Source organism: Tasmannia lanceolata, unplaced genomic scaffold, assembly GCF_043159265.1.
Source record: "Tasmannia lanceolata isolate RefF3 unplaced genomic scaffold, GAP_Taslan_0.1 ptg000012l, whole genome shotgun sequence".
Lineage (NCBI taxonomy): Eukaryota > Viridiplantae > Streptophyta > Magnoliopsida > Canellales > Winteraceae > Tasmannia > Tasmannia lanceolata.
Window position 1 is genome coordinate 39,029,058 of NW_027518689.1, and position 19,009 is coordinate 39,048,066.

Consider the following 19,009-nt stretch of genomic DNA (forward strand, 5'->3'; position numbering starts at 1 on the left):
GGTTTAATTTAGCACCCCAAATTAAGTAGCAAATCTGAGTCGATTTTATAATAAAGTTTCTCCTTACTATTCATCTGAGTATTAATGATATTGCTCTGGGTGGGCCCTGCTGTGCCTGGCAATAAGAGACTACCGCTTCACTCTTACAATTCCCAAAATGGTAATTGCCAATTAGTAAAAAGAGCTAATTTTACTCTGTCTCTATAAACGAATTGTTTTGAAAGGTCTCTTAGTAGTCCAGTCCGATGGGCTCCACATGATGAACCAATGTTACAGAGTCACACAAATTGAAGACAATGACTGCACGAAGTCACCCTCACCATGGTCTATCAATGATAGAGGCAATTTTGGGTTCGTCCCATAAAATCGCTAAAATTGTTCATAGGCCATGGTTTTGGTCCAATCCGGAAGGGACATCCCATGGGTAAGATAAAATTAGGCTGTGTGGTCTTGGTTGCATCCGGAAAGGACATCCCATGGTAACTGGTAAGATAAAATTAGGCTGTTTTTGGATTGGGGAAATAATATCATATTCCGATTCCTATTCCGATTCTCCTTTAAATGGAACGAGAACAAAATTAAAATTAAAATTTTATTTCAATAAAGGGCGGTGATAAATCGTCACACATATATCTTAAATAGTTAAATCGACCCCTTTTAACGTAAAATGTTAGGGCATGTGAATAAAGTTTTCGTCTGCCGTTAAACACCATCAAGTGTACAGAATAGGGCGGGATTGGAATCAGATCCCGATTCTGACCCCGATTCCACCCCTCAAATGAACATAGTTTCGTCAATAGAATGTGAACCGTTGATTATTTTTTATTTTCAACTAATCACGATTGGATCATTTTACTATCCAGCTGTATGTCCAGTGGCACAAAATACAGTAGTAACAGCGAGCGTATCTTATCGCGAAAAGAACGCATAATATATCGAGGCGTAATAAAACGCGAAAAATTAGAGCCTCTCTCTGTCTTACTTAATACCTTCGCTCCCTCGTGCTAACTTTTTCCTTGAAACCCTCCTCTTTCGAACCAGAAATGGAAATTGAAAGGTCCGAAGCCCTAACTATTTTCCACCTCTCTCTTTTTTCTCTATTAAAGCAAAGATAGAGAAGAAGCTGAGATCAGAAGAAAAGTATTCGCTTTTCTCACATGCAACATCAGAAGTAGAAAATTCTTTCGTTTCTGATGCTGTAACGGAAATCAGTCTTCGTCGTATTCTTCTTCTTTTTCTTCATATTATCTGCATCTTTGCTTTTGTTCGATTGGAGACGTGTGAGAGATGAAGACAGAAGAGCAAGTTCGGACTCTGTTCGGGATTTCTCTTTCGGACCGTCCGAAATGGAAACAATTTCTAATCTGTTCTTCTGGTTTCTTCTTTGGATACCTCGTTAATGGAATCTGCGAGGTTAGTGTTGTTCTTCAGATCTTGTTCCTTCTATATCCGGATTAGATTTAAAATTTTTCTTTTACTCATTTGTTTCTATTTAGGATTTTTTTTTTCGGAATCGTGATATTGTGATTGTTTCTTTTTCTGTCTCTATTGAAGATTTTCTTTCTAAATCGTGATCTTGTAATTGTTTTTTTTTTTTTTTTTTGTCCGTATTGAAGATTTTCTTTCGGAATCGTGATCTTGTGATTATTTTCCTCGATTCAATGGTTACTGTTCGGCTTCTTTTTTCTGTCTCCGGCTTTTTTTTTTTTTTTTTTTGGTGTGTGTGTGCATTTGTCAGTTCTCTAATCTCAGTAGAAAGCGAGTTTTCCTTGTTTTTTTTTTTTTTTTTTTATTGATTTGTTTTTTTCCCTGTCTTCTTTCTTCTTTTTTACTCTTTTCTTGTATGAACCGTGAAATCTATTCTAAAATCAGTTTTCGGAGAGGATTTTCATAGCATAAACGAGGAGACTTCTCTTGATCCTTTTCTGCATTTTTCTGTCCCCTGTTCCCTTGATCTGTTTTTTTTTTGAAGACTGATATTAGAAATAAAGCATTTCTCTAGAGTACATTAGGGCCTTTTTCCTGATATCTTTGAGTTACAAGTGTAAAATTGGTGAGAATTTTACTATTCTGCTTGATTTCACTGCATAAGATTTATCGGTGAATTTCATCAAGGTAAAGTCTGGGAGAAAATATCTCTAGGAACATTTAGTAAGAATTCATCAGAAATACATGAAATTTTAGAAGTTCCTATATCAAATTCGATTATGTTTTCATTGAATCATGTGATCCTTGTAATCTCTATGTGAGAATTATGTGAAGGTAAAATTTGCACAAAAAGATCACTGCAGAATATAAAATTATTTATTGTTGAACAATGTTCATTTTTATTTTCATGAAGCATTTGGTCGAAATGTCAAATCCCTCACAAATTTTACTTTTATGACATTCCACTGCGTTTTAAATTACATGGATGATTTCACTCTGGTTTGGTTGGTTTTATTGCAGGAATATGTGTATAATCGTCTACAATTCAGGTTCTTTACCCGTTACTCTTACTAGTCAAACCCCCAATTTTCATCATCTTTTTAGCTTGTGGATATTTGTTCCATCATCTTTTTTTTTTCCTGGATTTGCTGATAATTTTGCCCTTTTTTGGTTCCAGCTATGGGTGGTACTTTACCTTTGTACAGGGCTTTGTCTATCTGATACTCATATACTTGCAAGGTTTCACTACAAAGCAGATGGTGAATCCATGGAAGACTTATGTGAAGCTCTCTGCAGTTCTGATGGGATCTCATGGACTGACAAAAGGGTCTTTGGCTTTTCTTAATTACCCTGCCCAGCTCATGTTCAAATCTACCAAGGTAATTGAACAAATTCTATTTGATCAAAGACTGCAATTTGAGCAAATCCCTTGCAAAATCTGCCACAAGGACTCATTGATTTTGATTTTAAGAAATATATAATTTGGTATGAAATAAGCTTTTACTGATTGGTGTCGTTGTAGAGTTCATTAAATAAGTATGTCCATTGATGTTTTAAAATTGTTAGAAGATGGATACAAAATGTATATACAGGCATGATTGTTGTCGGACATGATTCTCTGATGTTGGGCTCCATTGATATGTATGACTGTCGAATGTTTGGAATTTTCAATTTGACTGGTTTTCTATCCTTGGATTTCATTTTCAGATACATAAGAAACTGATGTTCTTGAATTGTGATTTGAAGTGATCTCTTTTTTTGTGTTGGAAAATATGTATACTGATGCAAGAATTCCATAATTTTCTGAGTGTTGTCTCTATTTTTTTTTTGCTGGAACACAGGTCTTGCCTGTGATGATAATGGGGGCTTTCATTCCCGGTATCAGACGGAAATATCCACTCTATGAATATGTCTCTGCCATTCTTCTGGTTGTGGGTCTGATCCTTTTCACATTGGCAGACGCCCACACATCTCCAAATTTCAGTGTTATTGGGGTAGTAATGGTTTCTGGTGCTCTAGTCATGGACGCTTTTCTGGGTAATTTGCAAGAAGCCATCTTTACCATGAATCCCGAAACCACTCAGGTAAAAAAATCTTAATTTCTTGTTTGTTTTTTTTAATTTTATCCCAATTTTCACTCTTCATTGACATGCATTTCATGCTGTCTATACTGTTTTCCTCCTACCGACAGATGGAGATGCTCTTCTGCTCAACTGTTGTTGGGCTTCCTTTCTTAATCCCACCAATGGTTTTGACGGGAGAGCTTTTCAAGGCCTGGAATTCCTGCTCCGAGGTACAATTTCAGTTTCTCACTCCATTACAATTTACAAACATTTCTTCAAAAACTCGTGATCAGAAGTGGTTTTCTCATCCTACTTATAAAGTCTATCCTTAGCCTAGCTGGAAAGGAAATTCCCATCTCATGCACAGTGCGTAATACGCTACCAACCTCCCCTGAAGAGGATTCCTCGTAGATATCGCTAGTTGGGTTGACCATCTCTACATAAATAATCAAATCTTCTCCAATGGTGCGGACTAGGAAGTGGGTTTCATTAATTAGGACACGCTTGAAATGGTAAAACGTTGAAACAAATTACAGAAAGCTGACCATTGACAGCATCAAACTTGCATGCAAAATTTAAAATAAAGAGAAATTTATTTTGCCCTGTTTGGATTGCAAGAAATTTTTTCTAAACCACAATTAAGAGGAAAATAATATGATTATGAATAATTTTGACAAAATTGAAAGTTTCACTAAATTTTGGATGATTACAATTAACCACATAAACATAGAATGAAATCAAGATAACTATCGAAAGAGATAGGTATAGAAACATCCTAATTTGACCTAATTACCACGTATAGCTTAGTTGCCTAATCTAACCAATTACCTAATCTGTCTAGGTTACCTCATTTAACCTTCTTGCTTAATTCCCATCAAGACGATCCAACGGAGAGATCTACACCCAATCCAACGGTGAGATCTCATATATTCTAACAATGTGGAGAGATAACATCATAAATTTGAAGGTCACTCAAAATAAATATTGAATTGGGTTGATTCATTACTTTTTTCGCGTGTAATAAAAGTAGGAAATCTTAGTAATCTTTTTCATTTTCAAGCTTTTCTAGAAAATTCCCGCAATCCAAACAGTTGGGTTCTTTTCTAATCTTCATTCCTTTTGCAGCATCTTTATGTATACGTGGTGTTGGTTTTCGAAGCCATGGCCACATTTGTGGGCCAAGTCTCAGTATTGTCCCTCATCGCTCTATTTGGGGCAGCCACCACAGCTATGGTAACTCCACTCCTCTCTTTTTTTCTTTCCAAGCAAAAGCCATATATATGTTAGCCCACGCTTACTCCATGATACGCACCTCCACATTTTGATCGTGTGTGTGGCAGGTGACTACGGCTAGAAAGGCAGTGACCCTTCTACTTTCTTACCTGATATTCACCAAGCCCTTGACTGAACAACACGGGTCGGGGCTTTTGCTCATAGCAATGGGGATTGTCTTGAAACTTCTGCCCGATAATAATACCAAAACCTCTCGAACACCCAACCCCACCGTTTCCAAGACTGGAAAGCCCTACAAAGAGGAGGATGATGAGGAGGCCCACATACATAATGGTGAAGAAGAAAGCAGTCCCCTTGTTTGATTTTTTTTTTTTCATTTTTTTGGGGGAGTGAAGGGAAAAGGAATATCAGAGAAAAAGTAGCCATTCAAAAAAAAAAGAACAGAAAAAAGAAAAAGAAAAAAAAGTAAAATAGAACTGCTCGCCTTGGGAACAAACAGCGTTATAAGAAAACTAATATTAGCAGTTTCAGCTTGTGGGGCTGTTGGAAAGGAGGTTTGGGTAGTAATTTGACCAAGGAAAAAAGAAATAATGTGAAAAAAATGCATGCAGGTAGCTTTCTGTTTTGATCATATTGAAGGTAAAGCAATATTTTACTATTCTCTCTCTCTCTCTCTCATAGTTTAGGAGATTCTTTTGCTGTTTTCTTAATCTCCTCTTTCTTGTATTGAAATCATATTGTTGCATCTTCTTTAAAAGATGAAGTGTTAAGAAACTGCAAAGGTAGAAAGATAAAGGCATATATTAGACATTTTTTTGGGTTGGTTGTTTACTTTCACTATATATAATAATAGCTGGGGTCTGGTAGCAGGCTTTTTTTGTTACAAAGGGGGCACTCATATGTTATATCTTTACCTATACTCAACCTGTGTTGCTATGTGGTCCCATCACTCCTAATTAAAACAAAGCACTGTTGGTTACGAGCAATGCAGTTTTAATTGCCGCTGAAAAAGAAAATCATCAACTTTCTTCGGGGGCCCGTTGGATGCAGAGAAGATTTTGATTTGGATTTGTCACATTTGCAGCCCGAAACATAAGCGAAAACAAGTGGTCTAAAAAGTAAAATAAGGGAAGTGAAAAAGTTCTTATTAAAAAAGAAGTAAAGATAAAATACGAGTATTCATCGAAAGTCAGCATGAAACATGTGATAAGCCTCACTGGAAGCAAAGAAGAAATGTTACAAAGATAGATGGTTATTTCATGTTAGAGATGAAGGATTAGGATAAGTTAAGCGTTACAAGTAATAAAGAGGACTTTGTGGCTGATTAAAATTTTAAGTTTTAGAGATTTATATAAGATTTAATGTTAGATTTTGAAGGCAAAAAACTCCACATCCACTTCCCCACCCTTAATTTTAAAAATGATAAGAATTTAGCTTCAGAAGTGAACTTCCCACCCAACTAGAAAGCTGTCAAACTAAGACAAATACTAAGTCAACATAAACCAAGTTGTCCTTTTTTAATAAGAAATTAGTAATTGCTCACCTTAGATTACTCCCATCTTAGTAAGAAATTGTTAATCTTTGGGCAACATAAGTCAGACAAAACTCCGGGTAACATTAATTTTAATATGCTGATGAAAAGAGATTGTTCTAAATAACAGATGAAGTCCAGGTCTTCAAGCGTTCCTATTCACCTCAATCTATCGGTGGACTGACCCATTCTAAGGATATTTTTTGACACTGTAACTGGATTGGATCCTGTGCATGGGATTAGCCAGTTGCTTAAACTAATAATAATATTAAAACTCACTGGATAAAAAGATAGCTGACCAACATTGTCAAGGTTGCTTTCATCTTGAAAATCTAAATCTTTTCTCTTCATTTATTTTGATTCGAATTTATCAAAATACAAATAAATAGATGAAGTAACCAAGGTTTAAAATTTCGGTCGAAATCTGGTACAAAACCCAAAACCAATATTTTATTCAATATTAAATTTCGGCCGAATTTTCGGTAATTTCGGTGAAATATTAAATTAATATTAAAAAAAGCAGATTTTTTGGGTCAAATTTCGGAAAAACAGAAATTTTGGCCGAAATAAATGACCATTTCGGTTTTGGGAAATTTCGGTGTCGGTCTCCACATTGGTAATTGTCAGAAGACTATGGTTAGTAGAATATTTCTTCTTCTCTTAAGCCAACTTAGGTAGTAAATTAAACAAGAGTAAGAAAGATGTACAAATGCATTTGACTTAAATCCCGAGAATAGTAGGTTGATTGGGTTGGCAATGGATTGAAAATGTGGGCAGGGTTAACTGTTTTGGAACGGAGTTCAATCATTATTTAATTAATCCACCATTAAGGAATTTGTCAGTGAAAAAGGCGACACCAAAGAAAAATAATAATGGGCACAAGAGCTTGTATTTCCTTAAACATGAAATAAATGTAAAATAAAGAAGAGAAAGGGAAGAGCAATGGAGAAGATTGGATTTTGCTGTAAAGCATTCTTAAAGCACTTTAAACGGGTAAAGGCAAGTGGGTCGCCAGAGCACCACAAATCATGGGTCCGTCTCGGCGGGGATAGAAATATTGGGATAAGCTGTTCTGGGATTTGATGCCCTGCTTGGATAATTTTATCTTTTAAAAATACCACAGGGTTAGGTTAGCTACCCTGCTTTTGTATAGTGTACTGCATGCACCCCACTAATTTAGATGATGTCAACGCTGATCATGGACTTTGTTTCAAAACATCAAGGGGCCGCTTGGATATCAATATTTTAAATTCCTGGATCTCATAAAAAACCTGGATGGGAGAGGAGAGAAGGAGACCGTCCATCGTTTTCTGATTTCTTGCCCCTCTTTTCGGGGAGGGAGAGAGAGAGAGATTGTCCTGTGTTGAGTTTTAGAAATCTCAAGATGGGGCAGATTTCTAAACCCTGGATTTCTTACTTAAAATCTAGGCTAATGGATTGTAAAATTCAGAATTTTACACCGCTTTCAAACTAAAACCTGGATTCTAAAATCCCCGTATCCAAACAGCCCCCAATTGATTCAGAACTCCGTATGCATACTTCCAATCGGACGGTTAGGATTGTCTAATGAAACTAACTGATGTTTTTTTAATATCGGCCCCTCCTCACAGTGGACCCAAATATTGAACTTCAATCAATCATCAGACATGCGTACATACTATGTAGATTGGAGAGAGTCACATTCATGGGAGGTCCAGAAGCCATCAGATCAGATCCTCTTTCCCCGGTCACTGTTGGGATTAATAGTAATATGCAATTTTTGGGTCCCACGTGGATACGTATGTTAAATCAAGACCATTGATCTTGTAGAAAATCATACGACGACCCAAATGGCCTTGGTCCCATCCTGAATGTACATCTTACGCATAACATAAAGTACTGCAAAAATCAACAGTCAAACTGTTCTTGACGAAGCCCTATATGAGGATTGATAGATCAAGGGCCTGTGATAATCTGATCAAGGTGCTCTCAATGGCATTTGGCTGGGCTTACGGCTACTGTTCGGATCAACGGTCAGATCAACGGATCTGACTGGATCAACACTGCAGTTGTCTTTCTACCAATGTTACAAAACTCAACTTGGACGAAAGCTCAGCAAGAAGTCAAAAAGAGCCAACTCAGGTGACTCAGTGACTGACAAGTTAATTTTTCATTACCCCGCATAGCATGGTCAAATTAGTTTCTGATTGAGTTGGGAGGACAAAACACAATTGACTACGAGAGTTTTTAAATAGCGGTCTCTAAAAATTTACATTGGCCTCTAGACATGCATTTCTATCTTCATATGAACCTTACCTAGGTTTTAAGACTGTAAGTTGCCCTATGGATTTCTGGACTGTGGCCGAAATTTCATGGAATAATGGTGTAATTTGAAGGGAATCTGAGAAAATGGCCCTGGGTCAGGTGATTGATAGATGGACATTTGACACTGCTGATTTTAGAATGTGGACAAAAAAAAATTGGATGGAATGATCCTGTGTGTGAAGGACCCTGTGATCGGAGAGTTGTGGCCATTGGCAATTCAGGACAGTGGCTGCAGCATAGATAGCCCATATCTCAAATGTATACTGAGATGGGGACATGAATTGGATCAGTCTTGTCTTGAAAAAACATAAATTTATACCCCATGATATCTAGGCTGTGACTAAAGGCAGTGAGCGTGTTCTCCAAGTACAAAAGAATATTTGCAAGAGAAAAAAAATAATACAGTTCAATAAACAGAGGCATGAAAACTTGATACAAACAACCAGTTAGTTGTGCATTGGAACGAGAATGCCATTACTTAACCTTCTTCTTGATGAGGTGCGCAGTCCTGAACTCGGCGTCGTCTTTGATGAAGCTCCACCAGAGATAGGTGAGGGGAATGGTGGTGGCGTGCCAGAGAGCATGGGCATCCACAAATCCTTTGTAAGGAGGGAAGTCATAGATCTCCAAAAGCATGGCAAGGCCACCACACAAGACGACTGTCCACAGTTTAAAGCGTGAAGGATGACGGGTTAGGCCGGCCCAGAACGCCCACAGAAGAAGCTGAACAATGGCCATGGCGACACACACCTTCATGTTCAACCCTGTGGAATTTGAAAGGAAACACAAAAGTATAATTATATAAATGTGGGCCTTTTTAGCTTTCAATGCAGCATTTCAAATGGCCTTATGGCTACCAGAAAACAGAAAACAGAAAACATGGCCACAAGTGCCCCTAACAGAGTCAAAATATGCATTTGTGAAAAGGAAATTTGTTGGAGAGATTTGGAATTGACTTTGGCAAATGAAATAGGTACAGCTTCCTAAATAGCAAAAGAAACAGCAATTTGTAGGGTAACTTTTCAGACTTATAGAAAATTATTAGATTTAATGATATCAAAGCAACTGAGAGTAGAACAAAAATTACCTTCAGATTACAAAACTAGTTTTTTAAAACATATAATAATACATGTAAAGACCCAAGAAAGACTAGAGTACCAAACCCAAGCTTGCCCACCAAAAAAAAAGAAAGAAAGCTGCAGTAATTGGTTTGAAACAAATGCATATGAATCTCAGAATCTTGAAGACAGCGGAATCTTATTGAACAACAACAGCAGCAGCAGCAATACAATATACCATTCAAAAAAAAGTTCTTAATACTCAGACACGGCCTAAGAACCCAGTACCACCAACAACTTGGAGGCAGTCAAGGCCGGGCTTCAGTAAGCTAATGTTTGAGCATCTTTTATAAATGGAAAATTTAACAGGAGAGTCGAGGGCTCACCATAGTCGAGTTTGTATAAGTTGAGATATAAGATATGTGTTGTCACAAATGCGAGAAGTGGGGCGGTGACCATGACTCTCGCAGCCTCGTCCTTCACATTAAAAGTCCTTAATATGGCCAAAATAAGGGAATACCCAAGTAAAGCCACAGCTGACGAATAATCCAACAGTTCCGTCAATTCGACATCCCTGTAAAATGTTAAAAAGCTAAAATACCATCACATTGATAGAATGAAAAGTCTAACTGAATCCTTTGCAACATCAACCATGGCAATCTTTGGACTTTGATCAAGATGACCTTTTTTTTATCAAGATGATCTTAACAATAGATCAATATCAAATTTGTAATACTAATAAATCTGCTTACCTACTGTGGAAAACAGCACTCCAAAACCAGGAATTCATAGACAAGAGCCCATAGATATGCCACAACCCAGTATATTCGTAGCCTGCCCTCCTACTCTGAGTCTTTGGAGGCAACTTATAGTATACAAGGACAAAAAAGGACAGCCAGCCATGGAACTGCATTCCAAGGTTGAATGCAGAGAATGCCACAGAAACAGGCTCCTGTATGCATGGGGAACATTACCACATTGGAAATGGTGAGACTTGAAGTAGTTCGGTGAAAATGGTGAGAGAATGTTTAAAAGCCCAGAGTTGGCTACATCAATGTCCAAATTCATCTTGGTCGCTCAAGCAAGGGTTTAAATTCCAGTTTCAGTTTCAGTTTCGGTTGGAAATTTCGGTAGAAATCCTGTAAGATCAAGGCAACATACACAAATGATAGAATCAAAGATGAAACTTCAAGAAATGCTAGAATAAGCACATCTACACTTAGAAACCATCACATAAGCAAGAAAACCATCCATAATGGTTTAAAAACATCGAACACTTAGTGACATGCACTGTCGCGCATGTCGGATTATTTAATGCATACCAAATTTCAAATATAATTCATATAAATATTTATACATAATACATGCAGCACATTTTGCATGCAATTCATATAAATATAGTTATGTAATACATGCTAATATAGTATACCACTATGACACTTCAGAGTTTGATTTATGTATTACAGTAGTTTTAGTTTCGGTTTCAGCGGGGATGGAAATGGAAACATTTCAGTTGATTCATGTCGGTTTCGGTGGAAATTTAAAACCATGCACTCAAGTCGACCAGTGACTGGTCCATTTGTTATAAACTTGGTGTTTGGACTTGGTGCTCGTAACTCAGCCAAATAATGTCGAATTGGCTGAGTTACAAGTCAATCACAAGGTGCTGGATATCAGTCAGAAGCTCCAATGAGTAGCGAAGAAAATAACAGACCTGAAAGCCAAAGACACGCTTGAAGGGCCATTTCCCATGATATTTCACAGGACCGTGCCCGAGTGTTTCCCTATGCTTTTCTCTTTCCAGCATACAGTGATATCGGCAGTCACTCCTGCAGTCCCACTGTTTCCAGCGTAGGTAAAGGGGTTCCTGCCTGTACCATGGACCATCGGCCGCGACCCCATCTGATGAAAATCTGCAGTGTTGAAAACAGGTTTCCCCAACACATCCTGTTTGTTCACATTGTTCTACACAAGACCTGGCAAGAGTGAAATATCATATAAGAAAACACAAGAAAAGAAATTATTTAATCTCAGGGTAGCTTCTTGTTGATGGAATCCATATTTGAGATACCTGCTAACAACTTTAGCTATAACTAATAACTTGATAAATCCATTTAAAAAAAAATAACTTGATAAAACATTAAAAAATTTCGGGTTCATTCAGGCAACAGGCTAAACTTTGATCCCATGGTTAACTCCCCATGACTGTCATAAAACATGAAGGAGAGTCAAAATTATTAAACAACAAATTCTACTGAAGGCACTTTTATATAATCAACTAAAACAACCGTTCTCGTGTAACGTGGCTAAAAGAGGGGGACAACAACAGCAAATTTTTCCACAAAATGGCATCAACCCACCGTCGAATCAACCACATCAACTCTCTAGTTATGGATGAAGTTTTAATTGAGGACCCGAAGGACATCCGGAGAATTATTGTGGAATACTAGCAGAAGTTGTATTCAAAAACCCATGAATGGCGTCCAAAACCGGAGGGATTATATTTCAAGACTATCTCTGTGGCGAAAAGTGATTGGTTGGAAAGGTTTTTTCAATGAAGTAGGTAGAGGCTGCACTACATTCAATGAAAAAAGACCGGGCTCCGGGTCCGGACGGTTTCCCAATGGGTGCCGCTATTGGGAGGTGATTAAAAATCAAGCGTTTGGGTACATTAACGAGTTCCATCAGAGGGGTAAAATTAGCATTGGGAGTAACTCCACATTCATTACGTTAATTCCCAAAAAGGATGGAGCATTTGAATTGAAAGATTATAGACCAATCAGCCTTGTCAGTAGTATGTATAAAATCTTATCCAAGATCTTAGCCACCAGACTTGCAACGGTAATGGGTGATGTTATCTCCAAACATCAGGGGGCTTTTGAGGGCAAGCGTCAGATACTGGATGGTATCCTAATTGCAAATGAGATACTAGACTCCGCTAGAAGATTTGGGCAGAAGGGCATTGTAATTCGTATGGACCTAGAAAAGGCCTACGATCATGTAGATTGGCAGTTTTTGGACTATATTCTATTACAGATGGGTTTTGGTGTGAGGTGGAGGGGATGGATGTCGGAGTGTCTCTCTTCTACCTATTTCTCAATTCTCATTAATGGTTCCCCGGAGGGATATTTTCGTAGCTCTCGCGGCCTCCGTCAGGGTGATCCATTATTCCCTTATCTCTTCATTATGGTGGCGGAGGTATTAAGCCTTCTCATCTCAGAGACGGAGCAAAAAGGATATTTTTCGGGATTATCACCAAGTTTGTCGTCTCCAATCTCCCACTTGCAATTCGCAGATGATACACTGCTTCTCTTAAAAGATGGTGATGGTGTAATGACTAATGTCAGGCGAGTTTTCTGGTGGTTTGAAATCCTATCGGGCCTAAGGATAAATTTCTCGAAGAGCGTGTTCGCTGGAATCAATATGGAGGATTCATCAGTCAGGGATCGTGCTATGATGCTGGGTTGCTCGGATGCCAAGCTACCCTTAAGATACTTGGGCTTCCTCTGGGATTCGGAATTCAGAAGGCTTCTCAATGGGATGAGGTGATCGTTCGGCTTGAACGGAAACTTGCGACATGGAAGAAAAGGTACCTTTCCTTTGGTGGGCGTATTACTCTTATCAAGGCGGCTGCCTGTTTACTATATGTCCCTCTTTAAAATCCCGGGATCGATTGCAGCTCGTATTGAAAAACTTCAACGGGATTCCCTTTGGGATGGTATGAACGAGCCCCGAAAGATTAGCCATCTGATGAAATGGAAAACTGTATGCAAAAGCCGGAGAAATTGTGAGCTTGGTATCGGGAATATTAAACTCTGTAACGTAGCCTTATTAGAGAAATGGATATGGAGGTTTGGTGTCGAAAAAGAGGCGTTATGGCATGGTCCTATTAGAGACAAATATGGATGTGGGTGGGGGGAATGGGATTGCAATGGCCCTAGTTCGGGGCGCGGCTTCGGCGTTTGGAAATCTGTGTCTACCTCTCGGGCATTGCTTTTGCCATTTGCGAGATTCAAGGTGGGGAAGGGGGATCATGTCAGATTCTGGGTCGATCTTTGGGTTGGGAATAGACTACTCAGAGAAGCTTTCCCGGATCTACTCCGCCTACCGATTGATCCTCAAGCGCGAATATGCGACTACCTTGTCAGGGGCGAAGATCATGGAAACCAATTTTGGGACATTTGCCTCCGCCGCGACTTGAAGGATGATGAAATTGAAAGCTATGAGTCTCTTCTTAGTTTGTTATCAGGGTAAATATCTATCACCTACATCCCCTGACGAATGGGTCTGGTCACCTGACTCACAAGGGGACTTTTCGGTTCGATCTTTTTTCCGTCAACTTATCGGTGCTGACGAACCATTATCCCCTCTTTCCTGTGTCTGGAGCCCGGTCCCGCCGCCTCGGATTACTGCTTTCACATGGACTGTTTGCCACAAGAGCATTAACACTTGCAACCGGCTCAAACGACGGGGTTTCCACCTTGCTAACTAGTGTATCATGTGCCAATGCAACGAAGAATCTGTGGACCATTTATTCGTCTTATGCTCATTAGCTCACCGGATTTGGATGACTCTATTTAAGGCATTCGGTATTGACTGGGTGATTCATAGCAATATTTCTGAGAAGTTATTAAATTGGAATGGGGCTTTCAACGGCAAAATGGGGCAATCAATGTGGAAGGCATTACCTTACGCTGTTATTTGGCACTTATGAGCAGAACGCAATTGGCGCATCCTCCAGAACAAGTGCAAATCTTGGATGCACATCGTCCTGGACAATCGCATCTCTATCATATCATGGTCTCGCGCTAAATCTGGCATTCCCTACCCATTGGGGGTAATCCTTCGACAATGGAGCACATTAATTTCGGAAAAGAAGTTTGTTAATTGTATCTTGCCGAAATGGGAACCTCCGCCAGAGGGTTGGGTTAACTTAATCTCGACGGCAGTTCACTTGGGAACCCAGGAAGAGCCGGCATTGGTGGTGTTATCAGGGGTGCTAACGGAAACATGATTATGTCTTTCTCTGGATCGATCGGTATTTGTGACGCTAATGAAGCTGAGGCTAGGGCTCTCTTATTTGGGCTGAAATGGTTTCTTCGAAATAATTTGGGGCCTATAATTATTGAAGGAGATTCGTCGAATGCTATAGCATGGGCATCTGGACGTTCAGCCGGTCCGTGGAAGCTGCAGAGCGTGCTTGATGAATCCCGTGACCTTATTAGGGAGATCAATCCCCGGCTGGTGCACAGGCAAAGGTCAGCCAATGGAATGGCTGATATCTTAGCCAAAGGAGGGTGTTAATGTCCTTGGAACTCGTGTTATTTCCTTCACTGAGGGAGCGTAATCGTTTTATTTCTGGGACATCTTGTCCCCTGATTGTACTTTATTCATATCAATAAATCTTTGTTACCTTTCAAAAAAAAAAACTAAAACAACCGTCCAGGTGGAGGGACGGTTGTTTTAGGAGAGGCTCTCAAATGTTTCTTTGAGAGAGCACTACTGACAGGATTACAGATCTTCATGGAATCTTTCTCCGGAAAATTAATGATTGAAAGTGATTCTAGCAATGACATCTCATGGGCAAATGGGAAATCCGAATGCCCGCAGCGTGTAGCTCCGATCATACGAGAGATCATTGACTGCTGCCCGGCAATCACTCCTCAAATCCAGCATTCTCTTAGATCGGCAAGTGAGAAAGCAAAGGTGTTAGTGAGGGAAGGAGTTGATAGAAGTGATTTAGTTATTAGTGATTGCTTCTCAATTGTATAAACTTGTCTTCCTATTGTATTTGGACATCACATCCTCCTTGTATTTTGCTGCATTTTTATTCAAGTTAAGAGAGGAAATATATGCTACTTACTTTACCCTATGAATGTCATACACTCAATTCATTATAAAAAAAGTCTGCTCTATCGGGCTTTGCTCAATTGGCTTCTGTTAGTAGACTATGTTGACAAGAAAAATCAGTTTACAAGGTGACATGTTGAATCGGACAATTCAGGCCATCCAATCTCAGCAGGTGCTGGGCCAAAGTTTCGGCCTTCTTTCCAAGTTAATAAATAAATATCTCTGGTATTGTGGGATGAATAGGCTAATCAAGGAGTCATTAGCTCAGACTCGGCATTTTCAACGGAATGCCACATAGATATTAATCCTCCAAACACTCGGTCTAATTCTTCATTTTATTGTGCTTGGGGCATAATTTGCAACCAACAAACATCCCACTTGGAATCAAGGAGTTAAGATAAAAAAAGATCCCGTTGGAAAGGACAACCTTATATGACGCGGGCAAAGATCAAAGCGGAAGAACTCCCACAAATGAAGCTGGCGATTATACTCAACAAGAAGGTTGAGTCCTCTAATGCCCGAGAGTATGATTCCAGGGGAGGGGGCATCCAAGAAGCTATTAAGAATCAAGGAGTTAAGAAGATGAGCCCGATCATTAACGTTAAGAGTTTCACTTAGTTTTTAGAGTGTTATTTAAGTCTGTTTAGGTCAAAGGGGGATAGTAAAGTCCTTTCCCATCAAAATTACTTAAGTTCTTTGAGCTAAGATTTTTACGTCCTTTGAGCCCCCACACATGTATTATGAAAATTTTAAGTGGGGAGAGTTTTTAAGTCATTAGAGGGTACTTTAGTCCTGTTAACTTACCAACTTCTCCAAAAGCTTAAGTTAACATGGTATCAGAGCCAAAGGTCTCGATTCAAACCTCCCGGATAGCAAAAATCCACATGCGATGGTCGGCCCAAAGTGGGACCACATGTGCCACCTGTTTGCCAAGTGGGCCACACGTGCGGGGGAGTGTTAGAGTATAAAAGATAAATAACGCCTTTCTCCAACAGCTTAAGCTTTTGGAGAAGTTGGTAAGTTAACAAGTCCAAAAGTTTTAGGGTTTTAAACTTTCTAGTTCTCTTTTTTCCTTATATATTGTAAGTCTCGGGTTACTTCTCTTTTATGATTATGGATGCTACGGACGAACGAGTGAAAATCAGTTTGTTCTTTCTTTCTTGCAAATCATGGATGTGAAGCCTACTTTTCCATTGTGTGAGGCCTTAACCACTTAGTACGGTGCCTAGGGTTCCCTTGGTGCGATGCCTCAAGATTGCTAGCGGAATTCTAGTACAAACTTCTTCAGGGTGCAAAGCCTTGAATACCTGGGTGTGATGCCTAAGAAATATCTAGAATATGAAGTGATTCCAGATCTCATCTTTCTCTTTAATTTCTTGATTTAATCCTCTTTATTTCCAGTTCTTAATTTTCTACATATTATTCTTTGATCTCTGCTCCCCTTAGTCTGACCAAAAATCTTAGTCTGCACCTTCGTGGCAGATGTCTGTACATTTCCAGCATACGTCTGCACCTTCCCGTCGTACGTCTGCACATTCCCGCTTCCTTCTAAACCTAGTAAAAAATAATTTTACAATCTAATCATAAGATCCAAAACCATAATGTTTACTCATCCTTTTTACCCGCAACGTCTCTTCCACATTCCACAGATCCGCACTACATCTATTTGCTATCAGAGTGAAGTATTATTAGTCCAACCTTTAATCGTCATCATCAAATGATTGTTGGGTTCATAATCAAACAACCCAAATTACTAGTCGCGCTCTCCAATAGCAAGAAGAAAACAATGAGCATGGTTTGATATCATAGCAGTCGATGATGGAATCATATGTAAAAGCAGTATAGTGATGGCATCAAACTACACAGTATGAAAGCGAAAAATCAAATTTCGAAAAAAAATGAGGAAATAAGTATTAGTACAATGAAACGATCAGGAACAGAAGCAAAAAAAATACCATTCAAAAAAAAAAAAAACAGAACCAGAAAAGAAAATAAAAGAAAGAAAACCCTACTTGTAATGGGGATCAGTGTCACCAGTGCTGGCATGGAGAACTTCCACGAGACACGCAAATGCCCAAACAAAAAATACCCAATTCCCCATTCTCTGATCTCCCATTTGATAAGAAAAATCCCTCAACGATGAATAGAAAACACGTTAAGATCTCTACAACTAGAAACTCCAATATGCCACTTGATTATCCCCCATCGTATACGAAGAGTCCTCACCAGATCCTTAAGCAGAGCTATTACATCTGGTTCTCAATCAAATAATGGCAGAAGATAAGAGAGAGAGAGGTTTGACTTCCTAAACCTAGCTAAAGAAAAGTCTAATCAAACAACTGAAATACGTACTGACTGTCGTCTAAAACTCGCCACTACGTTGGGGCCCAACAGATGAATGGTTTAGATCTTCCAACTAGGTGGGCCCACTATTTTTTTAAATTTATAATAAGTGCACCTGGCTCCGTGGGGCTAACATTTGAAAACTCATGTCTCAAGCCTAGCACTTATTCACAGTAGCACCCACTAGATGATTAGTTTCAAATGATGAAATTTATGGAAGATTACCAATCCAATTGAGTTTCTCGTTGTATAATTGGAAGGAGTAGGATGATCGTTTTGTCCGCGAGGTGGATCCCACCGTTGATGGGTCATAAGCGAAGACACACATGGAACATTTAGTTAAGAACATTTATTTATTTATTTAGGAAATACAAACACTGGGGCAAACTCGGGGCGGGTTTTCCATAACCCTACCATACCCAAGAAATTATCCCGGGTTGGTTTCTCAAGTTGGGTCAGGTCAGGTTTGTAATGTTTAGAATCCGATAGTGATTAATTTCAAAGATTCTAGAAAATAGCAAATCTTCTCATCAAAAATCTCTAAATTTAGGTCAAGTAAATAAATTTAAGAATGAAACTACTTTTTCATGAAGTTTTATATGGTGCTCGAGCTTGAAGCTCCAGGCGGGCATCATTGCCCTTATCCAATAGCAGCCCACTTTTTAAGAGGCTATATTGGATCAACTATCAAGCGCGGTACTTCTGTCATACCGCCCACACTGACATCATGAGTGGGCACCGCATAATTTTACTCCTTTTTCACATTACAAATATGATTACCTCATCGAAAACATTAATTTGACACATGTATAGATATCTAAGAAAGTCATAGTACACTTAAAAGAGTCCGGTGAGGTTTTGGGTTTCGTTTTTTTATATTATGTAGAAAATTTCAGTCGAAATCCTAAAATTTTGGCCGAAATTCAGTAGAAGCGCTTAAAATGTTGGTTTTTTGGACCGAAATTTCTATAATTTCGGCTGAAATTCTGTAAGGAAATAAAAAATCAATATTTTATCGAAAATTTTGCCAAAATTTCCTGAAATTTGGTAAATTTCGGCAATTTCAGCTTCGGAACATTCCAGTTTCAGTCCTGACCGAAATCCGAAATTTAAAACCATGATTTAAACCTGACCGGCCCACGCCGATATGAAACCTGACCTAACCAAGACCCTTGATTTTTAAACCAGACCCCAAAAGA

At 38.9% G+C, this 19,009-nt stretch overlaps 2 protein-coding genes across 2 annotated transcripts; one reads left to right on the top strand and one right to left on the bottom strand.

The window, feature by feature from the left end:
• The first annotated feature begins 991 nt into the window (after positions 1–991).
• LOC143888159 (UDP-galactose/UDP-glucose transporter 2-like) lies at positions 992–5,534 on the top strand. The gene is made up of 7 exons (XM_077392493.1): positions 992–1,413; positions 2,449–2,477; positions 2,606–2,807; positions 3,270–3,512; positions 3,620–3,721; positions 4,617–4,724; positions 4,832–5,534. Exons 1-7 carry the CDS (start codon positions 1,288–1,290, stop codon positions 5,084–5,086), a joined length of 1,065 nt encoding a protein of 354 aa, XP_077248608.1. The 5' UTR covers positions 992–1,287; the 3' UTR covers positions 5,087–5,534.
• Positions 5,535–8,851: 3,317 nt separating this feature from the next.
• On the bottom strand, positions 8,852–17,802 carry LOC143888160 (uncharacterized). The gene is made up of 5 exons (XM_077392494.1): positions 17,480–17,802; positions 11,332–11,593; positions 10,370–10,569; positions 10,004–10,191; positions 8,852–9,323 (listed from the first exon to the last, which is right to left on the bottom strand). Exons 1-5 carry the CDS (start codon positions 17,581–17,583, stop codon positions 9,034–9,036), a joined length of 1,044 nt encoding a protein of 347 aa, XP_077248609.1. The 5' UTR covers positions 17,584–17,802; the 3' UTR covers positions 8,852–9,033.
• Positions 17,803–19,009: the final 1,207 nt, after the last annotated feature.